Below are 24755 nucleotides of genomic sequence, written 5' to 3'. Positions count from 1 at the left end.
TGGATGATATATATGACTTGACGGCTGAGTTAATATATTTACGAGAAAACGAAAGGTCATTTGACGGTTGACTTATAATGAGTTATCACAAAAAAAATCTGTAAGTAATTGAATGATATATATAACTTGACGGCTGAGTTATAATATTTACTTGAAAACGAATGGTAATGTGAAGACTGAGTTATAGTGATTTATAAAACCGTAATGGCTGAGATATCGTAATGCCGGTTATAATTAGTAATAAACATTACAAAAAGAAAATCTAAAGAAAAAAAGTTCAGAGTTCATAAAGAAGACGAGACAACAGTAACAATGGAATTCCCTTTTAAAAACCGATTAAGAGGAGGAGGATCCACTAACTTTAAGTTTTCCCAATCAAGAGGAGGAGGAACCACGCACTGTTCGACATCGGCCTCGGCAATCTCTCTCATAACCTCTAACCTTTTGTGCTCTGTCTCTAAGTCGACAAGTTCTCCACCCAATATTTGATTCAGTTGGGATATTTGAGCGTCGATTAGTTCCACTTGATGCTCGAGGGCGATTTTCTCTTCCTTCTTCTGCATATGATCATCCATCATATGCAGGATTGCTGCATAGCGATCTTTTGTCTCCGCCTCGGCCGCGACTCTGGTCTTAGTAAAAGCTTCGGACACGGCCAATAGTGCTTCCTCTTCCCACTCGAAATCTGCATTTCGTTGACGTTTACTGGAACTTGAGCCGGCCATGCAGATGGACGGCTGATTGTCTTCGTCTCCCCATTCTGCCTTGCGTTTTTCACGTCTGCTGGAACCCTCTCCGGCCATAGCTCCGCTAACAAAATAAAACAACCGTCACCAAGTGATAGGTGCAATGATTGGAAAATATGCAATAGATTGACAGGGCATGGAGAGGAGACTTACATGTGCAACGATCGTAGGAATGCAATATAATGATATATGAGATTTAAAGGTGAATTGTTCGACGAAGATGCAATATTTATAGTGAGTTATGAGCAGAGAAGAAGAAACCGAAACGATACAATGAATTATATGAATATATAGAAGAAACAATAGGAAAACGAAAGGTCGCGTCTATTATTAGGTTAACTTATTGTTTCCTGCTAAAATATTGCTTGACGGCTGAGTTATAGTTTTACGGAAAAACGAAAGGTCACGTCGATTCAAGTGATGGCTGAGTTATAAGAAGAAAGGTCTCGTCTATTATTAGGTTAACTTATTGTTTCCCGCCAAAATATTGTTTGACGGCTGAGTTATAGTCACGTCGATTCAAGTGACGGCTGAGTTATAGTAAGTGATGGATGAGTTATCACAACAAAAAATCTGAAAGTCGATTGCTGATATAAATCCGTAAAGGTCTCGACGCGGATTGAATTATGGTTTCCCGCCAAAATTTTGCTTAACAATAAATTATTGGTCTATTACCTCTCAACTACAAATAGAGCCGTCAAGTGACTGAGCTATAATATTCCCGTTTCTTTAGACTATTATCTCTCAGCTACAAACTAGAATAAATTTATTTTTTGCAACACTATGTCCGCTCGAGCACCCTTATTGCCGGATCTCCCCGACAATGTTTTCATAAAAATTGTTTCCCTTGCTGCAGAAGATCAATGGTGGTCACTTGGTTCTATTTTAAGGGCTGGTCGTAGGGGAAGAAATGCAGTATACAATAAAGAAGTTCTGGAGACAGCTGCTATCTACAGCCTTTGTACTGATCCATCACAAATCAACACATCCAATGCCCCTGATGGTGGCGTCCAGATTGAAGGGCGGTACATGCCTTTCTTCGTCAAATGCTTTGACGTTGGCAACCCCATTGCCATCTACTACGAAGGGCTAAGGGTTTTGGCTGAGGATAGAGATATCCTCCGTGGGATTGATATTCTCAGTCGTATTGTACCGGCCGATCGAGATGCCACCTTCGCATGTGGGGTACTAAGTATTTGTCTAGGGAATGAGGTTCCATTACCTCCAGTTGTTTGATGCACATCATTATCCTCTGATTTTTTCGGGTGCCTTGGCAACCGGTGATGATTTTGTGTTTGAGTTATCTCGTTATAAGACGGCCCGGAAAAACTCATACACAGCCTCCCTTCTCTATCCTGACAGCCCGTTACTCCCTTCACCCGTTTGTGCTTGGATGTGTGCTTTGGAGTATGGTTTACATTCTCTCCGCTATGGAGGCTATGAAATCGTGTGCAAAAATTGTTACCTTTTGTGGTTGTGCCTCAAAGTCTCTGAGATCCTTTAGGGTTTCCATTTCCAGTTCTACCTTATCAACTCGTGACTCGAAAATAAGTATTATCCATTTCTGCGGCTAGTATCTTTTTTCCTGTATTAAAGGTCCCTTCTTTGTTGGTTTACCTATATATGTTCTACGTATCCACCTTTTATGCTTCCACATTTTAGTATCTACTCTCACTTTGAGCCTGAGTTTTAATTTTACGGGAAAACGAAAGGTGACTACTTCTCACTTGGGACGGCTGAGTTATAGTGAATAACGGCTGAGTTATCAAAATGAATAATCTATGATGGCTGAGTTATCAAAAGAAAAGGTTGCGTCTATTATTAGGTTAACTTACGGTTTCCCGCCAAAATTTTGCTTAACAGATGAGTTATACTTTTACGGGAAAACGAATGTTCTCGTTGATGGCTGAGTTATAGTAAGTAATGACTAAGTTATCATACGAAACAATCTGAAAGTAGATAGCTGATATATATGACTGGACGGCTGAGTTAACAAAAGGAACAATCTGAGAGCAAACGACTGGTTTAAACGACTTGACGGCTGAGTTATTACACAAAATAAAACAAATCTCCCTAACTACATCTGACAAGTTTTCACATTGTGCCCAACTTGCTTACATCGCGAACATGCTGGTTGCTTCCTACGGCGTTTATTTTCAATGGCAACTTCCAAAGATGATTTAATCCTACGTTTCTTGGGCCTTCCTGGCTGGTTCACAACAATCGGAGGCAAGCACTTCTGATTATCTACAACTTCAGGAGAAGGGAATGATTCATCTGGAGGCATGATTGAACCAGCCCATCCGTTAACCAAATCGACACTCCTAAATTTCGAATCGCACATGGATATACGAGACACATCCAAATGCTCTGCAGCTGCGATTGCATGGATGCATGGTATTTTCTCGTGGTCGAAACGACGGCATGTGCATTTTTTTAGTTCCAAATTTACAACATGCAAAGATGATCCATAGCTCACTTGCACATGTACAACATCAATCGTTAGTACCTCCATAAGTCTTGCTGCGGTGGCACGTTCCTAGTAGGGAGTAGAACAAAAAAAAAACGTTTTAGGCTGAATTATTAAAAGAATAACAGCTGAGTTATGAAAACAATTATGGCTGATTTGTGGAAACTATAATGGTCATGGCTGATATATGGAAACAGTTACGGCTGATATATGGAAGCTGTTATGGCTGAGTTATGTAAACTTACCTGTAACAATTTCTCAGCACCTTGAGTGATCGTTGTTAGCTGCGATTTCGCATCCTCTCTCCATTCAGAAAACCATCTGGTCATCATATTCCATATCGATTCTAGCAGTCGAACTATGGGAAGACTTCTAGCATTTGACAGTGCATGGTTCATTGATTCTGCAATATTCGTTGTCATTAAATTGTACCTTTCACCCTGGAAATGAACACGCGCCCACATTCGGAAACCAGCATGTTGGAGGTATCCATGTAGTTCGGGATGACGTGCTTCAATCTCATTGAAAGCCTCATTAAAATCAGACAGCCTAAAACACCTTGCAGCTTTTTTCACCAGAGGGAACAAATGTTCATAATTCAAAACATTTCACAGAAGGCGAAGCGTTAGGAACTCATAAATGTTCCAAAAAGCTGAATGCACAATGTAATGCCTGCAACATGAAATTGATTTTAATCTTTGAAGAAAAGACCACAGATAATCCTAGAACCGTGATAATCAGAACTATGCTTATATATGATATTTAAGCCTAGAACCGTGACAAACTGAACTCAAACATGTGATATGCATATGTTCTGTGAGCCCAAGGTTGAGACCACATACCAACTCTTTTGAAGTTTGCTGAATCTAGTAATAGTTGATTTCGAATGACATCCAAATTGCTTCAACCCATAGGCCTACGCATAGAAAACCCGCCACTTGTGATCTCTTGGCGTTTCACGGTTTTGTACGCCTGCTTCGTCGCGTCGCTCGATTGGCTTGTCCTTTCTAGTATTTGGTTGGTTGTGGACTCCATTTCTGGTAGTTTTAAAGGAGATTAGAGTTGAATTTTGACGAAATGAAACTGAAAACGTGAAGAATCTATAGCGACATGTAGAGGAAGCAGCGTTACGAAAACCATTACAAACCTAATTATCGTCGTTGAGGATGATGATATGACATAATTATTGTTAGAGATTTAGAATTTGCAAAATAGTAAGCTGATGTGGCACAATGTATGGGTTTTTAAGAAGCTGGTGTGGACATTCTCAAAGGGCTAAAATTATTTCTTTTATTAGTATTAATTACGCAAGGAAGCTTTTTGCCAAAAAAGCAAAAAGACAAATAATACAAATTTATCAATTACTGTTTCTTAAAACTCAAAACATATGAAAAATGTTTTAAAATAATGACAGGCTTACGAAGTATGTTGTTGGAACAAACGCAAACCCACCAAAAAACGCCAATATATAGGCCGCCGAGAAATGGAAACGTCATACCAACGAACATAGTAGCGGCTTGCAGAATCATAGTAATTTTGATTAATTTATAACTTGTGTATCAAGAAACTATATATATTACACACAATAAGGTCTTACCAACGTAGAAATTGCGGACAACGAACCGAAGGAACCAATTCGGTCTGAAATTCATTTTCTTAACCAATAATGTCTCCATCATATCCAAAACCGGCATCGCATATATCTGAAAAATAGCGGTTCTGTTAACATCGGTTTAACTTTTTTTCCCCAAAGAAAGGGTTTAGAAGAAAAAAAAAATTACCTGGTAGCTACCAATGATATGGATCACAACAAAAATGTTTGCGGTTGCGATTAACCAAACCGGTTTCTTGAGTGTTCCAAGAATGTTGTCGTCAACAGCGTTCCCGAACATCCAATAACCGATAAGTGCGACCGGAAAATAGAGTGCGACGATAATATAAGCAACGACGACTCCTTTCCACATTGGTCCTTTCAAAGGCTTATCAGGGGTCGAGGGGATCGTGGCTTGGATTTCTAAGACAACGTTATGGCCTGCATATGCAAACGCTACTTCGCCTAACCCGCTGAAGAAGTTGAATACAGTTCCTGCTGTGGATTTCGCTTTGTAACCGTATTCAACATTTTCTTGAACACCTTTAGCAGCAGAGGCTGACCAAGCAATTGTGGAGTAGCTAGAAACACCAAAATGGAATAATAATAATAAAAAATTGGATCCCGTTCATTGTTTCAGGACATCGGATTTACCTTTCCAACTCAAATTAATTTGCAATTGAGAAATCTGTTTACGTACCTGAGGGACATAACCGCGGCAGCGAGAGAAACGCCGGATATGGAGTTGAAGTTAGGGAGATGAGAAAGGACGAAGTGTACGGATGCAAAAATCATAATGAAGTAAGTGAGTTTGATTGGTTTACAATCCTCGCATATGAGTTCATGAAACTTCTTTAGAGATTTGCCTCCAGTGACCATATAAACGATGCAAACGCCAACTTCTACGATCAGCTGTTGCGGCACGACTATGTAGAGTCCAAGCTTTTCGCCAAACGCATGTTGTCCAAGCTCGTGGTAGCGGTCAAAACGCTTTCCTGGAACCATTTCGTGCATCTCCACCATTTGCCATAGTGTGTATAGTGTTATGATCCATGACAATACCAGAACTACCACACCCGGTCCCCTGTACACCGGTTAATTTATTTAGCCTAAAACCGAATTAGTCAGTGATTAATTGCATCTTATATTCCTCTATTATCAAAATATTTTATATCTGGAATATATTTAAAACTAGAAAATATAAGTAGGGTAAATACATCACTGACACTTGTTATATTTCTGGTAATTTCAGTAAATCATCCATATTATATATTTTGTCATGTTTTTCACTAAAAATTGATATAGAACACTTTTTAGTGTAAATTCATCACATGCATCTCTCATAATTTATCACATAAACCTTTTCTTACCTGACATAAAACATTTCTATTTTCTAATATGGCTGGGGAACTAGATTAAGTTGGTTTGGTTACGGTTCAATTTGGTTAGTCTGGTTCAAATATTGACAACCAAACTCTAAGCAAAGTGATTTCGATAACTTCGATTTGGTTCGAATGGGTTCGGTTTAAACGTCATCGCGCGCTATAGAAAATCATTGCATTGCATCATTCAAAGTTTTATTTTGTTGTGAGCTTAACTACTTTTTGATTCACTGCATCAGTTAATTAAGGTTAGTTACAACACCAACCGAGCTGAGCCATGGCGTAAGGGAGGCTGAGGACACCGGCTCCAACCATGGCCGTGACATTGTGGAACGCAGAGTACCACCACTTCGCATTTCTCGATGATGTTATCGGGAGCCAGGCGTCGATTTCTTTTTTCTCTTGCTGTTTTCTCATCCATCTGTTATATGAACACATCCATCAATACAACTATATTTTGGGTATGAAATATATATTCGAAGGAGTACTTTTTGTGGTAATCACAAAACAGAAACAGAAGAGTGGAAAACTAACATCTTTAGTGTGTGAATCTTCATCAGGAGCTTGCTTTCCCATGGGGACACAGTATTAGAAAGAGTAGAAGAGGAGAGAAAGAGAGAGAAGATACAAAAGAGCTTAACAAGTCTTCACAATGCTGAGGCAACCTTACTTATATACAATCACACACACACACACACACATATATATATATATATATATATATATAGCTAAATACGATGAGAGAAAGATACATATATAGAGAGAGAGGTTTGTTTGACTTCTAAAACTACTTGTGTTGAAGTTTTATTATGTTCAATACGCCACAAAGAAAATTTAATATCTTACATGCACCCACCTTAAAAGAAAAAAAAATATAAAGTATTAGTATGTGTTTGTACGTTCACACCACGATCACATATTCACATATAATAAACATTCTTAGTTGTCGTTACACACATATATACATAAAAAAAGATAATAAAATGAAACATCATAAACAAAAGAGATCACTTACATATTAATTGTAGAGAATTTTAACGATTCTACCACGTTGGAAACTCATTTTTTTCAATGTACCACATTCAAAAATCCTTTTCAAGAACTACCACAAGTGTCTTTCAAAATGATCATTTTAGCCCTACAAATTCTTTACATTGCATTCACAATAGAGAAGGATTAACTTCCTTTTATCTGGTTCTGATCCAATTGGTGGTGACGCTGCTCAAGAATTTATTGGAGGATTAACTTCCTTTTATCGGAGGACCAACTGTGATCTGATCCTCCTCCGGTTACCCGGAACTGGTTTAATTGGTTCTTTACCAATTGGTGGTGACGCTGCTCAAGAACCCAATCCGCCGCCGGAGAAAAAAGATAGCAACAAGTTATCTGCGGGACCTATTGCCGGAATCGTAATCGGATGTGTTGTTGGTCTGTTGTTGCTTTTCCTGATTGTGTTCTGTCTATGTAGAAAGAGAAATAAGAAGAAAGAGAATGCTCAAGGGAGAAACGTTGAAGTTCCTGTAGCTGCTCCGACCTCTGCCGCTGCTATACCTAAGGAAAGGGCGGTTGTTGTCCCGTCGAAGGCTTTCGCCGATGGTTTAGCGTTGTTGTTGTTGTTGCTGTTGCCACCGACAATCTTCAATGGCGGTGAATCTTCATTGAAGCCGAAGGAGACAGAAACAATATTCTCTTGTCTGGAATCTTGAGACGGTGTGGTTATGGTGTCGTTGTGGACATGTTTTGATGGACTAGATCCAATGATACGTCTATGAAAGAAGTTGTCCACAATCCAGCCAGGTTTACACTGTGGACCACACAATTTGTTGTAGATGGTTCATCAAGTTATACTTAATTATACTTAGATACTAAGTTTCATGGCTTGCATAGTACTAGTTTCACGACTTGTCCATAGATCCAACAAATTGGAACTTGTCCATCTCAATGAATTTGATAAATTATCTATATGCTCAACTTTTCTACAGAACATAATTTGTCTACAGCTTTAACAAATCAGAACTTTTCTACCCATAAAAAATTAAAAATGATTTTTCTTTTGTTATGTCACGTAACACAAGGGTATTTTTGACATTTGAAATGTTACTTGTGGTAGAATGGAAAAGGAATTTATGATTGTGGTAGAATTGAAAAGTTTTATATTAAATGTGGTAGATTAGACTAAATTCCGTTAATTGTACTTGAATCAAATTAATTAATATCATTGATAGAGTGGATAACGTGATTGGCTATACATGTAACACCTCATCACGCGAAAAAATATCCCATTCGATTCAAATATTATTGATTTGTAGATACAAGTAACAAAATCATATCCAAGCTAAGTAATTTTTTATAACGATGGTATCCGGTAAATAATTTAATAATAAAAGATTTCTAAATAATATTATTTTCGTTCGGATGATCTTTCAACAAGCTTGAGTGAATAATATAATCAGTGTTTTGAGTTCGGGAAGTTTCATAGATATGTACAAATGGCACGAACGAAGGACGACTTTTCAGAGAATGACCTGCCAACACTTAGAAATACGACTGAAAATGTATATATGACTCAACTCAACATTTTCGTTACAATTAATTTACAAGCATACATTACATATATATATATATATATATATAAATACGATATACATGTATATTATTCTAATATTTAAATGTCTTCATTTCGGTAATTTTCAGAATTTTTTTTAAAAAAAAAGTTGATGCCAACCCAATTTTATATGTACTTATATTTTATTGAAGTTGAGGAAAAGAATATTGTAGATACATAAAACATTTTTTCTTAGTAAAAACATCAAAAATAAATGGAAAATCGTAATCACCAAAAAAAAATCTCAAATATCCTCAAATCTCAATGCACAATAATGTCAAACTAATTCATCATTCAAAGCATCATTGTATAATTTTATTCTATGTCTAAATAGTCTCGTAGGTCAACTTTTTTTTTTATAATCAAACCCTGATCAACATATCGTTTAGATTAAATATGTTTGATGCTGCTAAAAAAAGAAAAAGATTAAATATGTTTGATGCTGCCAATATGTTTGATCTTTGTGTTTTCTAAGAAAGCGCCAAGAAATAAACTTAAAACTCCCACATCTATACGGTTGACTCTGCTACGCTACACCAACTATACTTCCTCTTGGATAAACACCCTAAAGTATTTGTCTCTTTTCTAAACATCCTAAACAATATTTTTCTTTATTTAATATCATAAACTATATATTGTCTTTAATTTCAACACAACGATTCTAAATTATGATTAGATTTAGTAAACCGGCAATCACGTTTTAAAAATCACGATTACAATAAGTAAACCAAAAAATTGTACATACACTCCATCTTTTTCTTCTTTATATCGACAATCCCAAATCTTAGGGTTTTATTTACTCTTAAAAAGAATTCGAAAGCGAACAAGTGTTCTAAAGTTATTTTTTGCAAGATTAAAGGAATCTGATTTTAAGATTGAAGGCCATCGTTTTTGTTGGAGATTCTTTTTGTTGATTAATGCTCATTTTGTTCTCTGTTCTGCAACTGAAGCTGGTGATGAACGGTTAAGTGGTTGCGTTGTTTTAATGTACGGTTGCAAACGTACGATGAGAGTACATGTTGATCATTATATATACTCTGTTCTTGTGCGTAAAAAACAGAGCAAGAAAACACAAGAGAAAGAGAGAAAGAGAGAAAGACGAGAGATTCACAAAAAATCAAAGTTGAGAAAACATTGGTGATAAACACAAAAACAAAACAAAAAATTTCTATTTGTTTCTTTTGTATCTTAGTCTAGAACAAGAGAGAAAGGTTTTATTGTTAAGATTTATAGTCGATGGCTTCAAGAAACAAAAACTATCACCAAGATCACAAAAAATCAAAAAACTGTTCTTCATACTCCTTCTCAAGCAACTTTAGAGCTAGCAGCCTTGCGCTCTGGCATTGACCCCTAGAACTTACCAACTTCCATTGATCTTTAATGTGCTTCTGAATTTCTTAAGGCATGAATTTTGGATTTACTCTTAACTTGTCCACTAAAAGTCTTGCTATAATGGGACTTCTAAGTAGTCTGCATCTCCCATTCGGAGACAACTGTGTTTTCGGTATGTTGACTTCACCACCCACATTTTTCTAGGCTCATCATAAGAGCAATACACCCTCCACTTGTACTTGCCAACAATGCCACACTTGAATTCAAGCCTTGTCTTCTCCCATCTTCCTTGAACCACATTATTCCCTGAGTTTAAAGCATACTCAATTACAGCCTCTTTAAACTCAACACCATTGTAGAAAAATATACCTATAGATAATCTATAAACTCTTCTCCTTTGGATTCTTCTATCTCGTAAAACAATTGGATCTTCCTCTTCATCTGAACTATCTGGAATTTCATTTCAGCCAACAGACAATTCATCAACAAAATTCCCTACTGAATCTTCTATTTCAAACTCAAACCGGTCTATTTCATCTTCATCATCTTCAGCTTCGTTGTCATTTTTGATTTTTTTCTTACCTTCTCTTTTGTTTTTTCCTTTTTTCATGTCATTTTTGTCTTCCTCACTAAGATTGTTATCAGCGTCTTCCATATCTTCGGATTGTATCTCATCCATGTCTTCTTCGTTCATTAGGTAACTGAGAGAGAGAGGTAGTGAGAGAAGCTATAACGAGAGATAGAGAAAATCTATGAGAGAGAAAGAGAAAAGCTATGACAGAGATAGTGAGAGAAGCTATAAAGAGAGAGAGAGAAAATATCTTACCAGAAAAATTGAGAAAAAAGAGAAGCAAGTTCTTGTTGCGATGAAGTGGAGACGAAGAAAGGAACCCTAAGATTTATGTACTTTTGATATGAAGAAGAAAAAATTAGACGTGGGTTTAATTTTGTTTTTGGTTCACTAAACGCAATCGTGGTTTTAAAAACGTGATTACTGATTTACTAAGTGTAATTACCATTTAGAGTAGTTATGTTGTAATTTAAAGAGTTTGTACGGTTTATGATGTTTGATAGAGAAAAAAATTGTTTATGGTGTTTAGAAAAGAGATAAAAAGTCTAGGATGTATAATGAAGAAAGAGTATAGTTAAGATAGTGTACCAAAGTCGACCCACGTCTATACGTTTGATGTGTTATTGGAGAGAAAGGGGGATACAGGTGTTTACCTGCACAACGATCTGAAAAGGGGGATTTACCTGCACAACGCGATGACATCGCGTTGACTTTTGAGGGAATGACATCGCGTTGATATACTGTAATATACTTTACACCCCTGTTGACTTGTAAGGTCTTTAAACTGTAATATACTGTATTACCTGAAAATCAGAAAGACCTTAATCAGTAGTAATACAGTATATTATTGGATATTGATATGTTATTGGAGAGAACGAAGATAAGCAAGCATATTATTACCAAACTCCAAGTCAGCTACATATAGTTACTATTTTTTAAAAAATATATTACTATTAAATATTTAAGTTATTATCGTTTTCTCTAACAAAGACAAAAAGAATGTGTAATCAGATAAATCAAATTTGGTATTTTGCTTGATTTGCCGTACTTATTTAGATGATGGTAATTAAGAGTCAAAAAGTTGAAAGAACGATACCAAGGGCTTAACATTTTTTAATTGTCGAACCGTTTATATTTAAATGTGTTTGGTATACAAAGGCTAGATCTTTGGTACACAAAGGACTTATTAAACGGGTTAATTCTGGAGAATTTATTTCTATATGGAATGGTCCATGGGTACCGGCTCAATCCCCAAGACCAGTTTTATGCAAGAGACTTTTTAAGGATCCTTCTTTAAAAATTTCTCATTTAATCAATCGCCAGACAAATTCTTGGCGCATGGATGTGCTCAATGAGCACTTTGTTCCGGACGATGTCACATTGATAGTGGCTTTACCGCTGGATAACTCTCAGTCGGAAGACTCACTAGGTTGGCATTTTACGAAGACCGGGAAATATACTTTGAAATCAGGATATGATACGGAACGCTTAGCGAAACAACATGCTTATCAGGTAATTCGGTATGGGCCTGATATTAATCCTCTTCTAGCGGGGGTCTGGAGGGTGTCATGTCCTCCAAAAATTCATCATTTTATGTGGCAAATTTTAGTAGGGTGTCTTTCGGTCACCTCGAATTTGCGATTGCGAGGTATTGATTGTGATTCTGGCTGTGCAAGATGCGGGACGCTGAGGAAACAATCAACCATGCTATTTTTCGGTGTCCACCAGCACGTCAGGCCTGGGCTCTAGCTCTGGTGCCTACCGGTTCGGTATCCTTCCCCACGGATTCTCTGTATGCCAATGTGGATCAATTTCTGGGTTCTTCAAATCCGGGTTCTCAAATAGCAACTTTCCCTTGGATTATGTGGTATATATGGAAGGCGAGGAATGCTAGAGTTTTTGAGAATCAAATGGAAAAACCGGACAATGTCGTTCGGGTAGCGTTAGGAGAGGCGTCTACGTGGTTACAGGCACAAACCGAGGTTGTGGATGAGGAATCTTTCAGCATTCTGAGTGCCTTTGGAGCGCTGGTGTCGGGGCGCATAAGACACCTTCCTGGTGTTTTTGCTAGGTATCGGTGTTTTATAGATTGTTCGTAGAAAGCAGGTGATGCTTTTGCAGGTGTAGGGTGGACATCATTGCTTAATCGTGATTTCCGAGATTTTATTGTGTAGTTGAAAATAAAACCTAACACCTTTCCAAGTTTTTAATATACATCATTCAAATCAACATTCACCAAAATACATCTCTCATATTCATACTAAAAAAAATGACAAACGTTTCTCAATTTACAATACTAAATCGTCGTATAAATTATATTTTATTTTAAAATTATAATATACATAAAAGAAATTACACATCGTGGTTATTTACTCTTTGTCTTCTACCAAACTTAGGCATGTAATATTATTTATAAATTCAAAAAAAATACTCACTAGTAATTAATTTTTGTTTTAAAGTTAATTTGAATGTGCAGAATCGATCATAGTCAAATAGTAAAGTTGAAATTGTGCTTTGCTCACTTTGTTTCCCATTGTTTTCTATATTTTTCATGGAATTAATATTGGGTAGTAGTTAATAAAATGGGCTTTTAAGAAAAGCCCATATCCAATAATTGTCGGCTAAATAAAATAAAGAGAAAAATAACAAACCCCCAAAATCTCTTCCAAGTTCCAAATCATTTCATAAACCCTAAACAATCCCCCAAAATCTCTAAAATACACAATTGCAAGCTTTACAGCATTTTCTAAGTGCCATTATAAATAAAAACATGTTACAAAAAAAGCCATGAGAACGTATATCATAGCACGCATACAAAGATATAAAAAAATATTCACTGGCATTTTCCATACGCTACTATAAACGATAATGTAGCACATAAAAACAGCCATTAAATAATACAAAATAGCAGAATAGAATTGCTATATAATACTTTCCTATAGCTTCCGTTTTCTGCTGCTATAGCAGAGTAGAATTGCTATATAATTCAAAACCAATAAAGTCAAGAGACAATATCCAACAGCACTTTAAATGTGTTATTATAATATAAAAAATAGCACAAAACGTCTGCCATATAAACAAATACAATAGCACGGAAAAGGAGCTAGAGCTAGAATAAATTGTACAATAGCGGACTAGTAGCGCTATAATAGGTCAACATTTCATAGCGTACTAATAGCGCTATGATATGTCAGGGGGCTGTTGTAGCTCCTTATGTCCTAGCGTTTATGAAAGCGCTATCAAATCCCTGTAGTAGCATTTTTTGTGTGCTAGTGATGTCAATATTTCTTGTAGTGTAAGTCTCTACAAAATAAGTAAAATCTCTCATATCTAAATTCTTAAAAAAAAAATGAAAGTTGTACAGAGTAATATATAATTACGAGAGGTTTTAGAATTTTTCAAAGATATTAAAGTGGTAAAATGGTTAGATTGCACCCACTAAATTATGTGATGGGTTCAAATCTCTCTAGTGATTAATTTGCACTATGTTTATACATTTTCGGGTTAATTGGGGTATCCGTTCGGATATCGGCTAATCAGATAATACCCGATCGGGTTCGGATACCTGATCTCAATAAATCTTCAACCCATTCGGGTATTTTAAAATTTTGGATACGGGTTCGGGTCGAGTTTTTCGGGTTCGAGTATTTTGCCCAGGCCTAGTTTGTACTTGTAACATCCATGAACCGAATTGCATGCGAAAATTTTATCCAGGTTAATAATATATTTTTAAGTAGTTAAATATTTAAAACACACAAAATAAGACTATTGGTGTAGTTTGGGAATCTTGAACCTGGGTTAGAGAGTGTTAAATTACCGAAGAAAACCAAATTTGCTACAAGAACTTCAGTACATTAAATCAAAAAGCTTTATATCAAAATTTTACCCAGGTCACTTGACCTCCCTAACCTCTATGTGGGTCTACCTTTGGTTTAACGATGGATGTCAATCTACACCAACAAATTATAGTTCGATCGATTTGTTTTAAATCGCCGAATTAGAACGGTTTGGTTAGGAGAAACCCTAAACCATGTTATTTAAAGGAAAAGTCGATTTGAGGGTTTTATAGCCGATCTTTGTCGTTCCCAGAGAAAAGAAGAGAGAAAAGGTTTCGTGTGAGTTTTGGAGGAGTCAATTGCTTGTTATTGAGATATTTGTCCCTGTGGGTGATCTGAGGATAAAGACATGGTAGGAGCTTGCTACGAGGCTGTTTTTGTGCTTGTAGAGTAAAAAATCTTTCGTTCAAAAGTGAGTGCATGACCATGACTTACCTAAGCTAAATATCTGTTTTCTCTGATTCTACGAGTTATTTGATTGATTTCTTTGGGTGTTTGTGTGTTTTCTCTTGATTCATGTGGCTTGGTTTCACTCCTGGGAATGCCTTGGACTCGTGTGAGGTGTTAGGAGGCAGAAATCAGAGCTGGAGATTGAAGGAGATTTGATCAAAGGTCAATTAAAACCTAATGCGTACTCAACCACAATCTAGTAATATCATTGTAATATTTCAGGATCGAATCTACAGAGATCAAACTATCACAATATGAAATTATGAAGATTAATATAGCTACAAGAGAATTTTGTCTGTGAAAGTGACTAACATAAATCGTAAATAAAATGGTGTTTAAATCAATATATAAAAAGCATTGGGAAAAGGGAATCGTCAGGAGCTATGATAATAATGCAGACAATCAGATGTGATGCATTAAGGACCGTTCTTGAACTCAAATCGCTAGTGTAAAGCCAACCCACTCATGCGGTGCTAACTATCTATGCATGAAATTTCTAAACCCTAAACTCCCGTTTAAATTCAGAAAATTAAACAAGCATTAACAAGGTTCAAGTTTGATATGTTCACAAAGTGTCTTAGCTTTAACTCCCGTTGGTTAAGAATCACTTTGCTCACCTAAGTTCTTTTCAGGAAAATCAACAACACTTTCGGTGCTCCGATGAATTTAATCTAAGATCTTAATCTTGGTGATCAATCTAGCTTAAGCATCAAAAACAACAATAGATGAAGAATAATAAGATCAATGCCTAGTCTAACGGCCTAACATTAATTAATCATAAAAAACTTATGAAACCCTAAACCCAATAGAGAAACTACTCAGACATGGAGATGAAAGAACAGCAAATCAGTGATGAAGAAAACATAATTGAATTGCAAAAGAGTAGAATAAATAGGGTTCAGAATTACTCTCCCAAGTATTAAGAAGGATAGCGATCTTCTCCCAAAGCTTACAAGTACTCAAAAGCTGCGTAGAATAAAGTTGTTTTTTTTTTCTAGAGGTCGAGCCTCATGCTAAAATACTCAAATAAAACCCTACAAGTCGGTTTAAAACGAAAAAGAGAAAAGTTGCTTCGGGTACCGGACTGGTCGATCCCGAATGAGGATCAGTCAATCTTGGATGACCAGTTTCAGTCTACACCCTCAGGTGCTACCATCCTCAACAAGCGGCTGATGCTTTGTTTCCTTCGTGTATTGTCTGGTTTGTTGTTGTTTGTTGAATGTAGCATATGTAGATCTTATTTCTTGTGTGTATAGCTCAATAGATGGGAGGATTGTGTGACCCCGAGAATTCAGGGACATGTAGAGAGATTTAAAATAATTGATTTGGGCACCTATGTCACCAAAATGCACTTATTTTTTCGGTCAAGAGGCCTGACAGAACTCCAGAGTTAAGCGTGCTTGAGCTGGAGTAGTCTCAGAATGGGTGACCTTCCGGGAAGTGATTGTCGGAACTGTGCGATTGAGGACAAAACACAGGGAAAAATCATGTGGTGATTTGTAGGGATGGTAAACAAGTCTTTATAGCCTCCCAGACGTAGCAAACCGACCGTCGGATATGGATGGGCTCACAGACCGACTGTCGGATAATATTTAATTACAACCCAACCAATAAACCAATAGTAACCCAACATACACAGCGGAAGACATATCAAACTAACTCCAATATATTAAAATACAATACCATATCAATTATAACCAATAAAACCATCAACCTAACATGCTTCTAAACTAGGTTCCAACATGACCAAATAATACAACCGAGACCCTAGATCATCTTCCTCCTCATCGCCATGATTCCACGCTACACATGCATTACCTGTACCACAAACACAATGAGATGTGTGAGTATTACCAGAAATACCCAGTGAGGCAATCCACCCATCTACGAGCTATACACACAAGAAAATTAAGAGTACAACCACAAATAAAACATAACAAACCAATCATTAAATAGAACACCAGTAACATATTCACCACAGCTACACATCATCACACAAAACAAGTCATACAACCCAATCGCGTAGATAAACAAGCTCACCTTAAAAAGCTGATTTGAACAAGAAATACAACCAGGAGGAACTCTCCTTGCGTCTGAAACAGTCCAGAAACGTCCTACAACAAGTCATACATCCAAAAGCAACCTTGAAGTAAACTGGACAGAAAAGAACAGTCTCAAAGAAGAAACCCTAAAATAAAAACCAACCGTTAACTATCAAATCCCTACAAAAAATCTCTTGCCGATCAGAAACCAGACGAAACCACGATCTCAGTTAAAATCCCCGGTGGTCCCCACTCGCGTCTGAGAAAACGTGTCTCACAAAACTGCCAATAACTCATCAAGTTTAAGTCCAAATCAACTTCTGTAAAAAGGAGAATTACTATAAAGGCTTGGGAATAATTCTACCAAATTTCATTACCTTTGACGACGATTTGATATGTCGAAACCGTTTCCTTCCAAACCCTAACGATTCTGCTCATTTGCCTAACACACCAAAATCGAACCTCTCCTTCCTCACACCTCTTCTCCACAAACAAGCTCTCTTTTTTCTCTCTACAGGAATGACCACAACCACCAAAAGAGAGTAGAGAGGCGTGAGTTATAGAGAAATCTAGGATTTCTTGGTTTAATTAAATTAAACCAAAATTTATCTAAACCGATACTAAACCGATTCCACCTAATTCCTGATATAAACTCTAATATTTCATTATTTTTTGGGACACGAGCGTTACAATTCTCTCCCTCTAACGATAGATTCGTCCTCGAATCTGAAACCACTGTAGTCCTACTGCAAAACTTTTCCACTGTCACAGTGGTTTGTACCACAACGTGACCCAACGGTGCACAACACCTTGACCCCACTGGTCAACACAATTCAGACCCCAACGGTCAATCCAAACCTGCCTCTCCCAATCATCACAGCTCTGCCCCCCAACCAGCATAAACCTGACCCCCCCGGTCAACACACAAAAACCCTCGAGACTGAACCCCCTTCAATCCCAAGATCCGCATCCGGTCACAACAGAAAATTTGAGATTGAACCCCCATCAATCTCCTAAATCTGCGTCTTATTGGTTAGCTTATCTCCACGTCCTTGACACTTTTGCCCCAAACTCATATGCTCTTAGGTCGCAACCTTCAAGCCATACCTATCACACTCTCAGAGCCTCCCGCTATCTTCGAGCCAAACCGTCTAACCCTTAGGTCATCACCCTTAAGATCTCTGTACCAGGAGAACCCCCTTCTCCTCAGGAGAACCCCCATCTCCTTTGCAACCCTCAGGACCGTAGTCCCTAGAGCTATCGGTATCTAGGAACCCTCCGTCCCCTCAGGAGAACCCCCATCTCCCCATGAGGTGGTCGGGACCCCACACCCTTACAACAAACAGTCATAACGTCTATAAGTATTTCCATAACTAGGACCACCCCGTGATCCTCGTAAAACATCGCAATGTCATAATAACCACCATATTCCTTCCCAAAACATCACCACCGCCATGGCCACTCCCAGGCTTCACTCCAAAAACATCTTAAACACTTTGGTGTTTACAAATTCCCTTTACATAATTAAACAAGTTCTAAGTATTTATAAAACTTTTTATTTTTAGGGACTTTTTATTTATGGAAACTTTTTATTTATAGAAATCCCGAGCGATTTCCTTTTTCCACATGACACACAAGTCACAAAAGAAAAAATCCATAATAAATATCCATCTTAACTTCTCGGAAATCCATTTGCAACACATCCACTTTTACAAATCATGGCTACCTTTATATCCTGATCCACCTCTTTCCAACACTTTTCAATAGCTAACTGCACTTCCCACACAGAAGCTAAAAACACAACACACTAACAACACATAAAACGACTTACCGTGGAATCTCATTGAAGGCTCAAAGAGGATGATTCTAGGACTCCATACCCACTCAAATTGAATAACTACTCATAATCAATTTTCATCACACAACAACCATTCACAACATCATTCACCAAGAAACAGGAAAATAATTCCACCAATTAAATTCTCATAAACCACTCTAACACCACTCCACTTAACTGCCTAGAACCGTAAGGGCTCTGATATTAAACTTAAACAACCCGACCCTTTTTTTAATAATAATAATAATAATAATAATAATATAATTAAATACTCCATAATATTTAATTACAATCTAACTAATAAACCAACAATAACCCAACATACACACAACGTAAAACATATCAAACCAACTCCAATATATTAAAATACAATACCATATTAATTATAACCAATAAAACCATCAACCTAACGTGCTTCTAAACCAGGTTCCAACATGACCAAATAATACAATTGAGACCCTATATCATCATCCTCCTCATCGCCATGATTCCACTCTACACATGCATTACTTGCAACACAAACACAATGAGATGCATGAGTATTACCAGAAATACCCAGTGAGTTGATCCTCCCATCTACGAGCTATACACACAAGCAAATCAAGAATTCAACCACAAATAAAACATAACAAACCAATCATTAAATAGAACACCCAATAACACATTCACCACACCTACATGATATGCTTAAATTTACCCTAGAGCTACTCTTTCAAATTGAGAGATAATGTAATATTTAGGGATCGAATCCACGATGACTCTAGGTTTACACAATAGATTTAATAATCTTTTAATTATTCTAAACAGAATAAATTATATTAAAATGGAAAGAGCAAAAAAGCAATAAAAACAAGAACTAATTCAATAAGAAACACGATAAGTTCAGGGAAATTCTCAGGAAATTCAGAAAAACCAGATTAAATAATTGTTATGCTTTATTAAGAACAATTCTAGAACTCAAATCACAATGGTAAAATTAATCAGCTCTCGCTGCGAAATTATCTAAGTCTAAAAATTAGAATTCCAAATCTCTTTACAAATTCTAATGATTAAACTGGCATTAAATTCAGGTTTGATAAATTCACAAAATCCCTAAATCAAATTAGTCTCTTTGTGATTATGTATTTTACTCTTCTAAGATTATTTCAGGAAATTAATAACACTCTCATATCTATCAATTAACCTAAGATCAGATTCTAGGTTGCTCTCACTACTTTAGAATAAACAATAAACCAAATCTAGATGAAAAAGTCTATAGATATTATCCTAACAATCCGATAACCTAACAATTCATTAATTCATTTAAAAACTTTAAACCTAACAAGACATCTACTTAGACATGGTGAATCAAACATACCGAGATCTTGATATATATTATAACTAGGGACAGAATATGCCGAGATCATTCTTGGCCACTCTGACGTTGAGAACTTGACCATGAGAGAAGAAAACTCTTATATCAGATGAGAGTTGAAGAAATGCCATGAAAACAACGTCACCTGTCCAAATTAGACAACTCCACCCATGACCCAGCGCCATTCTCATAAGCGAATTTCCAACACACATCCTTTGACATCCCTTAAACTCGAGTCACTTTTCCACAGTCACAGCCGACAACTTAATTTTCTTCAGCTGGTGGAACCCATTTGATGCAGCGTATATTGGGTTTTACATGAGTGTTTATGGATTTATATCCATTAGATCTGTTAGCTTATTTTAATTGAAAATTATCAATATATACATTTTTGAAATACATTTTGTATTCTATCCTTAAAATTTAATTTATTTTACATAATTTATTCCTAAAAAAATGCACAAAAAAAACAACAAGTAAAATATGGAATTCAAATTTAATTATCTTCATAATATACAAAAATTGAAAAAACTAATTATTTTCGTAAAATATTTCTACTAAATTGATTTCTATTTTCTAAACCAATTTTGGTTTATACTTACGCAATCTTTACATTTAACAGTATATTCCTAGAATATTTCTAAAATACATTTTCGTTCTTTTTTTAAAATTAAAATATCCCAATTCTAATATTCTACATAATCAATTTTCAATTTATTAATTAAGACCTATAAATTTTATAAATTTTTTATACTTAAAGCAAATATTATTCCAATGAATACTTTTTATATATACAAAGCAAATTCTAAATAAAAATTATAATTTTTATATACTTAAAGCTAATAGAAGAAAAAATATCTCAATGTTATTATATAAAACAAAAAAAAATTATAATTTTATATTTTATCCAGCATAATTTATTTGTTAGTTATGGAAAACCTAGAAAAAAACATAATAGTGGGTTAAAATCTATATAAAAGAATTCAGTAATTACTCAAAAGTTTAATGGGCCTTATACCTACACATTCTAATATTATACAATCTATCAATATTAAAATACTAGACATATCTAATTAAGTCGATTAAATTATGATTATGTAAAAAAAAAGTTATGATACGGTATACCGCTGGTTAAATCCTAAAATTAAAAATCAAAATTCAATTATACAATTTTTACTCTAGTTGTAACAAACAAATTGCTAAATTTGGGTTTATCGTGAGCTTCCAACTAAAATCCAATTGGCAATTAGTGGATTGACCCTAACACTTCATATATTAATGATAGTCCCTTTAACCTTCAGATGTGGGACTTGGTTTGTATCCCAAGAATTTCCCCTTCAAACCAAGGACCACATATGGGATATTAACACGCCTCCTCGAGATGATAACTCCATCTCGAACTGATCTCACTTGGACCGATAATAAACCCCTTCTTGGGCCCCCATTACTCGGGTTAACAAGAGGCATGTCCGTATCCAGTTTTCTAGGCCCACCATAATTTAAACCTTGGGCTCTGATACCATGTTAAATTTGCTACCATGTTAAATTTGGGTTTATCTTGGGCTTCTAATTAAAAACCAATTGGCAATTAGTAGATTGACCCTAACCCTTTATATATTAATGATAGTCTCTTTAAACATCAGATGTGGGACTTGATTTGTATCCCAACACAAATGCAATTTGTATTTTTTTGTTTTAATTACAAAAAAAATTTGTCCCAATACCGCGGGTTAAAATCTAGTTTATTTTAGAAAAGATTAGGGTTAGAATATTTGGTGTTTATATCTTTTCTTAGTTTTAGATTTGAATTTATCATAAAGCATGTGTTATAAAATGGATCAAACCCTCACATGTATAGACAATTATTGATTATTGAATAAACAAGTTTTACGAGAGCTTTGTGTAAAGCCTAGAGAGGAGGACTCTCAACCGTGAGAGCTTGTGTTCAAGCCCTTCAAGGAGGACTTGCAAAACAACGGTGGACGATCTCAACCCTCTCTTTATTGATCCTTCGTCAAGTTACCACGTTCTAAGCAAGATCCGTTCGTGAATCCGAATTTTCTTGGAGATCTCCGTTAATTAAACTTCCGCTCTCTATCACCAATACTATTGCTTCTAAGTGGCGTTTTTCTCTCGCATACATCCTTAAATTTCATCCCCGTCCTTGGTTCCTTGCCCTAAAACCTTTGATACATGTACAGATGGGTGACACGTTCGTGTTGCACTGACCGTAAGAGCCACATGCAGCATATGAGTCGCAACTGTCCGTCGGACTTATCCAATAATATACCCAATCTTCTGCTCTCGAAGATCGTGCCATTCTATGCAAAGTCCTCCTATGGTCCATTATGAGTTTCGAATAGATCTTGTTCGTGTTGACTCTGAAGGAGTAGGTCATTGTAGGTGATTTCTTTATTGTTCATAATAAAATCAAATTTCAAATTTACATGCGTGGTGGGTAGACCAATGGACCCTATAGTCCTATACCATTCCAGGAGTCCACACGGGTTACTAATTCTTGATATATAGTTTCAAAAGCATTCTGTACGTAGGGATTAACTTACATTTCGTTTTCTCCAAACTTTTAGACATGAAAACGTAAGTTTACACAAGATACAAGTTAATGACTGTTTTAACCCAAAAATGAGAACAAGTGTATGATCAAATACATAAAAACATATTGTTGCTTCTCGATCCTTTAAGAAATCCATATCTAACGAATCTCCTGTTCACTCGTTTGTCAATTGCTTGTAAAGAAACAAAACGACACAGAGAATTTTACGAGTTCGGATCCCTAGATAGGATCGTACGTTTCGCCAGAGAAGTCTCCAGTGTTTTCTAGAACATTTAGCTCAAACTCGAGCTTTCTCACTCTACAACCGTTTCACTCTTTCTCTCTCACAAACTTGAATCATATGAAAATATGAATCGATGGACGATGAAGAAGAAGATATACCGAAAGAAGTAAAACAACTCTTAATCTTCTTTTAGCTGCGAATGATCTCGATTGCTCCACATGTCACACTCTCATCAGCTAGAAGACTTACTTAGGAAACCCTCTCTTCTCGCTAGAGTATCTTCTTCACTTAGAGAATATATTTGTATAAAGAGCATATGTCACACATACAACGTGTATATCATGTCAATAACCATTTTTAAATAAAAAAACATTAATTCGTTTCAATTACTATCGCACATTTCATAAATGGTTAAAACATTTCAGTATATGCCTAATTTTCTTGTTTTTTTTTCATAAATGGTTAAAACATTTCGGTATATTATTATGCATTTAGTTTAGTTTTTTCAAAATGAAAAAAAAACAAAATCTCTTTTTTGAGAGTTCTAGTGGTACTTACATTACTAAGGGTCAATAACCGAAATGGTAATCTGGTTCGTTGTCCAAGATTCATCGGTTGGCTTTGTACTAGACGAAGGTGGTAGATGTTATTTCGGGTTCCTTAGTAAATCTCATTGGCTGGTGTTTTAGAAGAAGAGGTGCTTTGTCTTCTTTGTTCTACTATTTCTTTTTAGGTTTTATTGACGATTGCTTCTTTTTTTAGTTTAAGGTTTCGTCTTTTTTCGTTTTTGGTTGTAGAATTTCTGTTTAGTAGTTCTATCTTTAGACATAAATGTGATGCGCCGGTTTAGTGACTCTGGGGACATCTGTCACACCCGTGTCCTGAAAAAAATAGAAAATTTGTGTGTATGTCGAGAATTGGAGTGAAGCTGGTTTAATCTTAGTTGGATTATTAAGTTAGTCGAGTTATTAATTAAATTAGGACTGGTTTAATTAATTCTTGTTTTAGCTAAATTCTGGTTTAATCGAATTAAATCAAGGGAACCCTATCATTCCCTTTTAAAAAGATCTACGCCTATTTTCTTCTCCGGACGTTGGTAGATGGTCGTCGCCACCATAGAGATGAAAGGAGAGAGAGAAGCTCGATGGTGGTAAGAGGAAGAGAGGGGATGAGTTCGGTTTTGGACCCTCGTTGCGTACAGCTTGTTCCTATGAAATTTACACCGTACGTCCGTACAACTAACAAGGTGGGCCGTCTGTACGGTTTGGAGGCATAAAGAGTCTGGTCCATGAAGACAAGTCTCCAACGGTCACAAGACATCTAGATCCTTCCTAAAGAGCCATTGACAAGTGTGTGTACAAGTGGGAGCTAAAGTCAAACCTAGATCACATGTTAGCTTAAGGAGATGTCACTTTCATTATGAGTAATTGTGCATTATATCTTGTTTAGGATATCCTCTTTGTAGTTGAAAAGAGATTATTTCTTTCTCCATTACACTCTACAATTCTCATATTCTTACTACTATGTTTTACTCTGTTTTTGTTTTGCTCTATTCTAATCTATGTTCGATACCACACTACTTCACAAATCTGTCCATACTCTACCAGTTACCTTTGTCCCTCTTAAAACTTACATGGTATCAGAGCAAATCGCTCCTACCCTCTAAATCTCACACCCACTAACCAAACACTTCCGCACCAAACCTTGTTTTTGTTAAAATCTGAGGGCTTTGGACCCATAA

At 36.2% G+C, this 24755-nt stretch overlaps 1 protein-coding gene and 1 pseudogene across 1 annotated transcript; one reads left to right on the top strand and one right to left on the bottom strand.

The window, feature by feature from the left end:
- Window positions 1-2823: 2823 nt before the first annotated feature.
- Window positions 2824-6765, bottom strand: LOC104698681 (lysine histidine transporter 1-like; annotated as a pseudogene).
- Window positions 6766-12035: 5270 nt separating this feature from the next.
- On the top strand, window positions 12036-12796 carry LOC147942234 (uncharacterized). Its single transcript, XM_087455985.1, has 2 exons — window positions 12036-12209; window positions 12374-12796. Exons 1-2 carry the CDS (start codon window positions 12036-12038, stop codon window positions 12794-12796), a joined length of 597 nt encoding a protein of 198 aa, XP_087312111.1.
- The last annotated feature ends 11959 nt before the right edge of the window (window positions 12797-24755 follow it).

Source organism: Camelina sativa, chromosome 6 (genome assembly GCF_030686135.1).
Source record: "Camelina sativa cultivar CO46 ecotype springtype chromosome 6, ASM3068613v1".
Lineage (NCBI taxonomy): Eukaryota > Viridiplantae > Streptophyta > Magnoliopsida > Brassicales > Brassicaceae > Camelina > Camelina sativa.
Note: the sequence above shows the minus strand (reverse complement) of the source record. Positions and strands in the feature narration are given on the sequence as shown.